We start from the raw sequence: 12,464 nt of genomic DNA on the forward strand, positions 1-12,464 counted from the left end.
TATTTCTCTTTGAGTCAAATCCACTCTTGAAGTGTTGCTCTTGGAATGGAACTTGTGGATGAAAGAATGTGATGATGATGTGATCTAATGAAATGAATTGAGAGGGATGCATTATATAAGGATTTTGATAAAATCACCTTTAGGATGACTTACAAATATCATTTTTTTGCATGGATCTAGATTTGAATAGGATAGGACCACCTTATTATCCTTGCACAATTCAAGGAAAAAAGCATCGGGCAGGGATGCCTAGGACTTCTCGTTCCTGGCAATTTTAGCTTGAGTTTTTAGGGCTGCAAGATACTACGATCCTAATGCCTGAAATAGACTTGTATGCAAATATATAATGTTTAGGTGAGGGAAACGTGTCTTGAGATTTGAAATGGGATATGATCTATGATAAATCAAGATGATTAAAAGATAAAGGCTACACCTAAAATTAAGGGCCCAAATAAGGGTGTGATGATGTATTAAAGTTTTTTATTTCAGGAAAAGAAGGTTTTGAAGGGATCCTGAAACCCTTTACATAACATCCTTAAGAGATAAAAACATTAAGCAACAAGAAAAGACAAAATGCCAAAAAACCAACACAGTCATGGGCATAAATCAACAAAAAAACCCAACAAAACCAGCCAAGTCCATCTAAAACATAAACAAAATAGAAAACAAATTACTTCATGTTTTTTAGGGCATTAGCCAAATTTTTGCTAATCCCTTGCAAATCTTTGATATTATCCCTAAGCTTAGGGATATCCTTGGAAGAGGCCGCAACAACTTTCTTCATGCTTGCCCTTGTTCTTTTTGCCGCACCACCAGGAGCACTTTCCACTGTTCCTCCCTCAATAGCATCCTCATCCATATCAAGATCCACTACAGGTTTGGGGGTGCTGGAACCTTCAAGGAACTTGGCAATATCCTCTAAATTCTTAGTAACAGAGGTAAGGATGTCCGGAATCCTCATCAGAAAGTTTTTCATAGCTGTTTTTCCTTCCTCAAGATTACCAATATGAACTTCCAGCTTCTCCAATTTTTCGTTCATTCCTTTTTTCCACTATTCCTGATTTATTTCGACTTTCTTCCCTTTTTCTTCCTTTTGTTTCTCATTTTTTTCCATCTTCTTGATTCCTTCGTAAACCCACCTATCAAAACCCATGCGAGCCTCAGACTGGTTTTTGAGTTTGTCTAGAATAATCCCCTCTCCATCTTTATCCTGACACCTGCTCAAATTCTTCTTGTCCTTCTCCTACTCAGTTTCCTTGTCCTTTTCCTGCTCAATTTCCATTTCCTTTTCCTCATTAACATTGTCCTTCTCTTCCAGTGGTTGACTATTAACAATTCCTATGCTCATACTGTGGGTCGGACTATTTTGATTGGAAACTTCCTCAGCTCCTCCTTCCTCTTCTCCCACTTCCTCTTCCTTCCAACTCTCCTCTCCATCAGACTCATCGGTCTCCATATCACTTCCATCTTTACCAATGTCCTCAGATTCAATCTCCGCGTTCTTCTGATTACCCTTATCCTCTTGAATTTTCTCCAAAGTAGCTTTTTTACCTTTTTTGCTCTATGTACCCTCTTCCTTGCTAGGCCTGCCTTCCTCCATCTTCCTCTTACCTTTCCCCAGAGATGCCGAAAATCTCTTATTTTCCTGGATAGCCAGGATCTTGCAATGCTCATAAATGAGCAAAATAAGGCCGCTATGAATCACAAGCGAGGCAGGATTCTTGCTATGTTTATTCAGAGACCACGACAAAGACCTAAAGAGGTAATAAGGCAGAGATATCCTCTTCTCATGTCTAAAATGATTTAAAAGCACAAAATGGTATGTGTGGACCCTGGGAAAATGACCCTCCACAATAATATATTCCATGATGGCATTGAGCACACAACCCCAAATTTTCTTAATATTGGAAGCATCATAAACCCCCCCCCCCCCCCCCCGTAGATTTTCCTATTTTTGTTCTCTCCTCTTTTCCTGGAAAAAGTTTAACAACATTATTAGACACTTTCAGGTCTCTAAAGAAGTTAAGACCAGAGTGGGGCATACCTGTAACTGTTGCTATAAGATCCACATCCAGCTTAAACCTCACACCATGAATTTTGAAGGATTCTTTAATCCAATTTTCAGTGATTTTCGTGACCGCTAGGTTAACTCTGCCTTTATCATAGTCAACCAGCCTTTCCATGAAATTCGTCATAAATTATTTCTCCAGCTTAGCCCAAATCTTAGGCATCTCCTTCCATGTCGAAATATTATCAGGTTCCTCTCTTCTTAGATCCCCCCCATTATAGAATTCGATTTACAGTTTCTTCTCTTCTGCAACTTCAAAGCTTTCTTCCTAGTGACACTCAAAATTTTGAAAATGCATACCCACAAGGTGTGGTAAATGATATTTTTGATTAAGACTCTGCCATTCTGACGTGTCATCATTACCTTTCTAAACATTTGAATATTACTCATTACAAAATTCATGATTAATCGTGCAATCCCTCTTTCCCCATGAATTTGTCCTTTCTGATAAGATCTTTAATATTAAAATCCATATTAACATCTGCATGTCCTCAGTGCAGGTGGAGGTAAAACATCTGACCTCCTCCTCTAGGACGGTCATCTGAAATCATCATGCCCTCCCACCACCACTATCACCTCTCCAACCCTCTCCTCACTAGCTTTGATAGCCAAACCTCCTCTCCCTCTATCCACCACAGCCCGCCACACTGCTCTCTCCACCCGTATCCCTCTATCTCCACCATCTCCACCATCTCAACCCCTATCTCCTCTCCTCCCCCGATCCAATCTCCCCCTATCCCATCACTGACCTCAGCCACCTCCTCCACCATCTCCGCCATCACCTCCTCCTCCATCACCACCTCCCTCATCTACCTCCTCACCCGCTTCTCCTCGTCTCCCTAGTCGCTCAGGCTGATCATCCTCATCATCATCAAAAGTGGGAATCATCTCCACCGGATCCGATATCTTGGCCACTGCACGTGCTGCAAAGAGTGCTGCAAACTCATCAGTCATCCCTGCATCCACTATCTCAGGGGCATAGTCCCATATCTGGCCGACTAAGTGGAAGAACTCCTTAACTGCCGCCGCGCTATAAATCGTAGGTCCCCACTCTGGAATGTCCTATCTACGGTGAGCATAAAAACATGCTCCTTGTGGAATCCCCTGTTGTCGACCATACTGTTGCAACACCCGGCTATGCAAAAACCTCTCAATAACAAAGGGTGTCCACCCTATCAGATACCTGGACATATATACATAGAGAATCTCCATCCTGTCCTCTGCCCATACCTCACAACTTGTATATGGTCGCCAAATGATCGTATCAATATCATCCAAAACTCTCCTCCAGTGCTCTAGTTTTCCCAGCTTACGCTGGACAACTATCCCTCGATATCTGTATGTGTACGCACACCCAACAGGCCTATCTCTGTCCGCTAGTGGCCTAGCTGCGGGAATATGCTCCCATGCCCATACCTGTAGCAATGTAACCCCAGTTGATAGACTACCATAACCCAAATATACCACCTGATGCAAATCCCTATATAAGTGGGCCAACCTAGCCGACCCACATGCAAATCGGTGACCCTGTGTCACCATGTCCTCTAGAACCAATCCCCATCCCACTGCCAGTCCCTTCGACCTACGGTCAGGACATAAGAAACCACCTATGAAACCTGCCAAAATTGATGGTAGAGGAGCATAATCCAAATATAAGAACTCCTTCCAGGGGATCTCATACTCACAAACGGTATCATCCTGCAGAATCCGGTGAAGTGCCTCGGTCCCACCCTCCTCAGTCTTCTCATACGGTAGCAATGCACCTACTAGAGGAATCCGCAGAATCCGGTAGCAATCGTCAGGCGTCACTGTGATCTTGCATGTCGCCAAATGAAAGGTGTTCATATCACTGTACCACCTCTCAGCCAATGCTGTCAATAAACCCCAGTTCACGATAAACCGAGGCATCTCTAACAACGAAGACATGCCACACTTCTCAATAATATCTCTATCAGCCTGTGTCAGTTGTGGTATCAATGACCACGGTCTTGGAAATCGCTCACGCGACTGAACCACTCCAAGGCGCTCCTGTCGAAAAGCAAAACAAGTCCAATATCAGTTTCCTCATCAAAAACATTGATATCAAAATCAAATTCATATCAAAACTTGAAACTTTGAAAATCTAATCAAGTTCCACATCATATCAATCTATTTTCATATCAACTCATATCAACTTGTAAAAAAACTCAAGTTCCACAATCACATCAACTTGTAAAACAACTCAAGTTCCACAATCAAATCAAATTGTAACACAGCTCAAGTTTCACATCCATATCAACTTGTAACACAACTCAAGTTCCACAATCATTGCAGCTTGTAAAACAATTCAAGTTCAACATATATATCAACTTGAAACAATGCAAATCAAATCAAGTTCATATCCCAAATATCCATATCAAACACCACATCATATCAAATCAGCATCAAATCTATATCAACTTGAAAAATTGTAAATTAAATCAAGTTATATCGGAACTCATATTGGACAACTTATCAAAACACTGACAACAGACACGAAGACCAACAATTTGCACCTATCTTGGCAAAATTGACATCAACCTACCAATTTTCTTCATCCAAAAATCACACTTTACCAAAAATTTTCCCGTTTGCGCTAAACAAACTTGTCTACGCGCTAAACTGCTTACTTTGCGCTACCCTGTCCTCGCAAAGCGCTACCCAATCCACCCTATGCGCTAAACAGAACCTATGTGCTACCCCTTTTCTCCAAAGCGCCACCTAACCTACCCCAAGCGCTGAACTACCCCATGCGCTATTTTATCCTGCTCTTGCGCTACATGTCTAACCCTATACGCTAAATCATGCCTACGCGCTACCTAGGCCTACCCATGCGACCCCCTAGAAACCCTATGTGCTAGGTATCTCCTATGCACTACCCATTTTTCCCTTTGCGCTACCCTGTAATCCTATTGCGCTAACCTAATCCTAAGTGCTATCCTAACCTGCAGATGCACTACCTAATCTTTTTGGACACTATCCTATTATCTTAAACCCTACGCACTACGAAACCTATCGTATGCGCTACGCTTTGACCCGGACGGCTAAATCGACAAATCCGCGTGACAAAATTGAAAACATGATAAAAAATGACAAAATAAAAAATCCAAAAGGGGTCAAACAGGTTGACTTACCGGTGGTCCATACGCGACAGGCCTTCGATACCTTCGCACGCACGCGCTCGAATCGATGAGAAGCATAAGGAACTGGCATGCTGACTTCTCTCCAAGTGTCACTTTCTCTAAAATTCAACAAGAACAAATAAGACAAAAAGAAATCACTTTTTCCCTTTTATAGGGTAAATTGAAATTAGGGTTATGTGGAGTAACGCGTAAATTGCTCGTGGTGTCTCATACAACCCTACCAAACATCATTATTGGGAGATGAATTAAATAACCGCATTCAACATAGCCAAAAATTTTACAACGCAATGAAATTTATCAAAATTATCCAAATCAAATCAAATGTTCAAAATTTTTGATTCATCTCCCGAGGGGGCATTATCAACATCATTTATCAAATCTGGGGCACGACATGAAAATCTCAAAATGACATAAAAATTGATCATAACTAAATCATGACAACACATCATTTTCTTTGAATCAACATGTGCACACAAGTCACTTCAAAGAGGGGCAAAATGTAGACGTATAAAAATGACCATATTCCTAAATGAATATTCAATGTTCATTTTATTCTCATTCCTCTATTTAGTTAAATCTAATTTAATTAAATCACCCACATTCTTCTATTTAAATTAAATAAATTATTCAATTTATTTAGTTAAATTCACTTAACCTCTTTTCATACATTTAATTGAATAAATTATTTTATTTAATTAAATCCCTTCTTCTTACTTTTAATTAAATTTACATTTAATTAATAGTTTATCCCAAATTGAATAAATCTAATTTATTCAATTTCCCAAATTGCAACCAAATTGAAATAAAACAATTTATTTTAATTAATTCTATTTTCCCTCACCCACTTGCATTTTCCTACATCTCCCACTTCCATCCTAACCCCCTTCCTAAATTCTTCTAGAATCCATCTAATCACTTCTAAATTAGCCTAACCCATCTCCTAAATATTGTCACATCCCTAAGCAAAGAGAAGTCACTTCTCAAACCCTCAAAGTCTTTGAAAACCATTGAAGGCTTTATGTCTTCAACAAGTTAACCTTGAAAGTCTTCCAAACCATTAATGGTTAAATCAACCTTCTTACATGGTTAGAGACTTTTTGCCTAACTCAACCTTCATTTAACCCAGGGGTCTCATCAAGCATTCATTGCTTTGACCATGGTTATTCCTTTAACCTTTGCACAAGAGTTTACCCCTTGGATAAAAGTTTTATCCATTGGATAACCCTAACCTAACCTTAACCCTTACCTCCTAAGGTAACCATAAGGTCTTCTCAAGTATTTAATGCTTCTTTCATCTCCTCTCAACCAGTCTTATGTTGACAATTGTGACCATTTCATTGGTGAAAATTGTAAACATGGATTGATAACTTTCAATCCTAACCCCTGATTAACTCCTTCAATCTTGACCATCCATTGCCCTATTTTCACTATAAATAGAGCTCTCATTCCTCCATTTTAAGGATCCATGCAAGCTTTTAGTATCTCATTTATACTCAAATTTATCAATACATCTAGCTTCTCTTTGTAATAGGAATTAATCTAATAAGCATTTTAGAGTATTTCCTTTATCATTAGCTTAAATCATTAACTAGTATATCATGTTAGGATAATATTGCTACTAGTCTTGAAATCTTATAATCTAGTTTATTGCATTTGTAGAATCATGCATAGATAGGATGCATTTCATAGGCACGTCAATCCAAAGCATCCCTCGTTCTTGCATTTGTCATCCTTAAGCCACTTTTCTCAGTGATCTGAGAGCAAAGGCATTGGCTTGAGGGACCTTGTGAGATAGAGAACCATGGAACCAACCTCGGGAAGTTGAGTCATTCTTCAGGACTCCATAACTTGCACCAAGAAGTCCCATGGGTGTGTGAACAAGCCTCTTTGAGACCGCATTTTCGCATTTTAAGTTTCATTGACCCGCTTTTCCCGCACAAATTTCTGGCACCCACCATGGGGCACTACCCCATTAATCAAATCGGTTTTTAAAAATAAACACATTTGCAGGTACATGGGAAACAAGAATCAGCGCGTAGGGAACATCCCTTAGCGCATCTGGTTTATCTTTTAGCGCATCCGGCTCACTATTTAGCATGTGGGACTCATTCCCCAGTGCGTGTAGACCATACCTTAGCACATCATCCTCACTAACATTTTCCTGTAGGTCTCGGCGCGGGAGAATAACAGAGTAGCTCATCGGGTTTGTCTAATAGTGCATCCCGATCATCTCATAGCACGTACAGTCTGTTCTGTAGCGCATCACAGACAAAGACAAAATTAAAAAATTGTAACTGAATGTGAAATTAGACTTGTTGAAGTCCACCAAACCCACAAATTTTTCTAATGATTTTACTTGGTATCTTGCAGGGTTTTTAACAGTTTCTTGTAGATGGGAGCTTAATTTTACTTCTAGGATCATAAATAGTTTAAATTTTTACTAACTTATTTAAGTTAGTTAAAATATAAAGCTTTTTGATTCTTGTTGGATAAAATTAAACTTACTTTGTTTGGGCTTTAAAAAGAACAACAAAAGAAAACAATTTTTCCTTGCTTTTCTAGAAGAGAAATCTTCAAATTGGATCTTAAAAAGAACAAATCAATTTTTCAAGTTTTGCAAACAAATGGCTTAAAAAGAACTTCACCATCCTTTGGTGCATAAAAGGACCCATTTTAAGTTTTTGCAAGGTAATGAATCACATAAAGTCCAAAGGTCATTTGCAACTAAAGAAGGAAGATCTTCCCCTTTCAAATTGATTTCTTTTGTTGATGAAACATCGCATTTATTTTGTTGACCAAGTTCATTTTTAAATAGATCAGAAAATCATTTCTATGAAAGGTTAAAAGGAACACCATGTTTTCGTGAAGCAACATCTCCATATAGAGTTAGCAAATCATTGCTTTAAAAGGCTAAAAAAAACTTGTGTGCTTTGTCTCGAAAGTGGAAGGTATATGCTCTCCCCTTAATTGGGTGATCAAAAAGCCAAACCACTCTTAGGCTTTCCGTATTTCAAGCAGTAAATCCTTTAGCAGGCTTGCCTTCCTAAGAGGTTGAAAAACTCTTAAAGCCATTTTTGGCCGGTGTGAAGGGAACGACCTAAGTGGGAAATGACTTTGAAGCCAAGTGTTCCAATCCACTATAATTAAAAGTGAAAAGTGACGAAAGTCCTTTTCAACCATTGCACGCATCGATTAGCCTTCCCCCAATATCCTTGAGATATGTAAAGTCTTTGTTCTAAAGGTTGGGAAGCCTCCTGAGGGAGTTTAGCACTGACGGTCGAACGGGAAGCCTGATTACGAACCTTAGCATAGAAACTTTGAGCCAAGTCAGTATCGAGACATTTGCAATATCATAGTGCAAGGGTGGGGAAGAATCCACCCCCAAGATCGCTCACCATATATCTCCCAAGATAACTACTCAATTGTGAAGCAATTCACTTTGAGTTAATTTTTGGCAAACGACAAAAAAATGGGTGCCCCCTAGGGGGTGACACGGTTGTTTGAGCTGATGGAGTATCGAGACTAGTGGGCTATGATATTGCTTATGACACCTGAATAAAGAGTTTGACTGAAGTGCATGTTGTATCTAAACTTGTGAAAACATTGAGGATTTGAACACATCCTCGCAGAACATACACTTATTGTTTAGATTAAGCAAGATGGTTGTCTCTTTGGTGTCGTGCTTTCATTTGTTACTTCAGAAAATCATCTATCAGCACTAAAAACTCAAAGCAAAATTCCAAAAATCACAGAAAACAACCAAGTCAAAATATCAGGGCAGTTTAGCACGTAAGAGCGACTTCTTAGTGCGTAGAAACCATCTTTTAGTGCATTGGACCTTCACCTTAGTGCATAAAGTGTAAACATTAGTGCTTTAGCAGAAAACAAAACTAGCAATTTCAAGTAGTGCATTTTGAAAACAATTTAGCGTGTTGAAGCATCAGCTTAGCGCGTGGAAAGCAAACCTTAGCACATAGGGTTTAATAGTTAGCGCATAGGCAGCCCATATTGGCGCATAACCTTTTGAACCAAGGCAAAATCAAAATAAACCAGTTAGCACGTACCAGGGGGCAGTGTAGTGCATGGAGTCTTTTTGCTAGTGCATTGAGAAATTTTTATAGCGCATTGAGTCTCTGTTTTAGCGCATAGCCAAAATCACAAAAACAAGGGGCAAAACAGAGGTCAATTTTGAAAATTTTGAAAACAATTTCAAAAGCTTTTCTTCATCAGCCTAAACTTCATCAAACAGAAAACCAAAAACAGAGTATCAAAAGCTATTTCCAAAGCAAGTTCTCCATCAAACAAAGTTGTCTAAAATCTAAAACTAGTCGCAAGATAAACATATCTCTCCTATCAAAATCAGGAAACATCATCACAAGTGTCAAAAAGGTCCTTCAATCAAACGGATTTTTATCCCAAAATACACTTGTTTTAAAACTCCAAGTTGTCAAATCGAGTTTCCATATTGGGAAAGATCGTATTCCATATCATTTGACACACTTTGTCATAAGGGGGCATCTAAACCTTCATTTTGATAAAGTAAAACTTGAGTTCTCAAAACAAGCTAAATTGAATCTAAAAAAAATCAACGGAAACCATTGATCACTTGTGCATGACTAATCCTCATATTCTGAGAAAAAAAAATATTTATCATAACACTAAGTTGAAGAAACAACAACCGAGCTCTTCAAAACTTGCCAAAAGAAATAAGTTTTTATACATCAATCGCCAACTCTTCAAATCTCATTGCACATTCCTTTGTCATATACGCTTCTATCTTCAAAACAAAACAAACGAATTTGACAAGGAACCCATGAGGAGTAGAGCTTTCTGTCAAAAATCAGCATTCAGTCAAAGGATAAACCAAGGAGGGAAGATCAATCCGGCCTTATTTCCCGAAGAGTGCATCACTTACAACATACCTCGATTAGAACCACCAACCCCCGAGCAACACATCGAAGAGGAGTTCATTCCCTTTGTCATAGAAAGTTTTTACTAGATGCCCGTTGTTACTCGCTCTCAATGAAACAAACAAAGTGAAATGCAACCGGAATCTAGAATGAATTGGAGATTATCAAATCCTTTTGAGCATCCGCATCTAGAGGACACTAAAATTACAGAGGAACTCCTTCAAGAGTGTCAAGAAAGTGCTTCATTTCAAAGGCTTGTGGAAAAGCTCATGGAAAATGACAAAGAAAAATATCTGCTCATGCTCACAAGCAAAGGAGTTAAACTTCTTGAAGATTTGGACATTGACATTTTTAGAACAAGATCTCAACATTATGAATATCAAGAGCGACAAAGAGAGGAAGAAGCTTGTGACCCAGAACAAAACATTCATGAGCAAGATCTACCAGAACAAAACTTGCCCGAGCAAAACATCCCCGAACCAAACATACCGTTCCACACATCCTTTCAGCCTAGAACTAATGCAAGTGAAGAACTCTTCCCTCGGCAAAATAATGCACCTTTGATTGCTCTCACTCAACAAATACAAATGTTACAAAGACAAATGCAAGACATGCAACAAGGGACAACAATACGACACTCCTTAACTGAAATTTGTCCTTATCCTTTTGACAGATGTTTAAACATGGTGCCTTTTCCCCCAAACTCAGACATTCCAAAATTTGACAAATATGATGGGAAAAGCGATCCCCGTGATCATGTTCGAGAATTATATACAATTAGTCTTGAATTCACTCATGATGACACTTATTTGATGAGGTTATTCCCAAGAAGCTTGGGAGGTCAAACAATGGAATGGTTATCCAAAATCACACCTCCCGTCAGATCGTTCGATCAACTAGTCAGTAAATTCATAACTCAATATTCCTATAACATTCAACATGCTATCACTATGCTAGATGTCTATAATACCAAGCAGAAAAACAATGAAACGTTCATGGTATTCCTTCAACATTGGCGACGTATGGTCTCAAGATATCCTTGTGATGTGCCTGAAAAAGAAAAAATGGAGTTCATTGACAACTTGAATAGTGAGATGAGTTACATACTCAAACTTCAATGCATACCATCTTTTGCCAAGTTCATTGAGAATGGCATCCAAGTTGAAGAGGCATGTATCAAGAAAGGAACATTAAAATTATTCAAAGAAGGAACGAGTTCATCCAATTACAATAACCAAAACAACAACAACTTAGACAAATCCAGATTCTGGACCAGAAACAAAAACAATAGAAATGAAGGAGGAAATGAATCAAATGATTCAAAATCAAAGCAGCTCGTGCTCGCCTTATCAGGTAATCCTCAAGATACAAAGAATCCCAAAGGTGCTAACCAAGGCACTAACACTTATGCACCAAATACCAATCAAGATCAACTCAACACAAACAACACCAACAATACCCAAATCAATAACACCAATCAGGGACCTAATCCAAACTCATGGGGTAATGCAAACAATTTTCCAAAACGCATTTACACACCACTAGGGCAATCACTGGAGTCAGCATTCAGAGAACTCCTGGCAAACAAAATTATCTCCTTACCAGCGATCAACAACTTTGAACCACAAATCAAACCACCCTTGTGGAATGACTCTCACTTTTGTGATTTTCATCGTAACAAAGGTCATCAAACCAATGATTGCATGAGACTGAAAAATATTTTTCAAGACATGATCGATAGAGGCGATTTAACAGTCGACGGTCTCAAGACAAATGGTGACCATGGAGCCTTTAAAAATCCTCTTCCAAACTACAACAAGGATGGAGCTTCAACCTTGAATGATACATGTGGAGCTCGTATCAATCACATATGCAATAACACCATCAATCATATATCAACTGAAGACAATCGAGTAAACGTCATCACAATCAGAGATAAACGTGAACATGAATCAATCAATGTAACAACCAGAGCTCAAAAATATGTCTTGAAAGGGCATATGTCAACAACAAACATCGTACCCAAAATTCAATATGATCTAGTTAGTCAACTGCGCAAAACTCCTACTCAAATATCTATACTAGAGTTGCTGAAACTTTCGCCAAAACACAAAGACATATTGGAACAAGCGTTACTAGAAACAAATGTACCTCAAGATCTGGATGCTGACAAATTCCAAGTGATGGTAGCTCATATGACAGGGCCTCATAACCTCACTTTTTCTGAGCATGATAATATCTCATTGAGCCATCCACACAATACTCCACTCCACATTGAAGTCTTGGTCTACAAACATCGAGTCAAAAGAGTATTAATAGATGGAG

The 12,464-nt window shown here is 38.9% G+C and overlaps 1 protein-coding gene across 1 annotated transcript; it reads right to left on the reverse strand.

The window, feature by feature from the left end:
* Positions 1 to 1,243: 1,243 nt before the first annotated feature.
* LOC131858516 (uncharacterized) lies at positions 1,244 to 3,022 on the reverse strand. Its single transcript, XM_059211770.1, has 4 exons — positions 2,882 to 3,022; positions 2,045 to 2,056; positions 1,612 to 1,645; positions 1,244 to 1,521 (listed from the first exon to the last, which is right to left on the reverse strand). Exons 1-4 carry the CDS (start codon positions 3,020 to 3,022, stop codon positions 1,244 to 1,246), a joined length of 465 nt encoding a protein of 154 aa, XP_059067753.1.
* Positions 3,023 to 12,464: the final 9,442 nt, after the last annotated feature.

The sequence above is a fragment of the Cryptomeria japonica genome, chromosome 1 (assembly GCF_030272615.1).
Source record: "Cryptomeria japonica chromosome 1, Sugi_1.0, whole genome shotgun sequence".
Taxonomy (NCBI): Eukaryota; Viridiplantae; Streptophyta; class Pinopsida; order Cupressales; family Cupressaceae; genus Cryptomeria; species Cryptomeria japonica.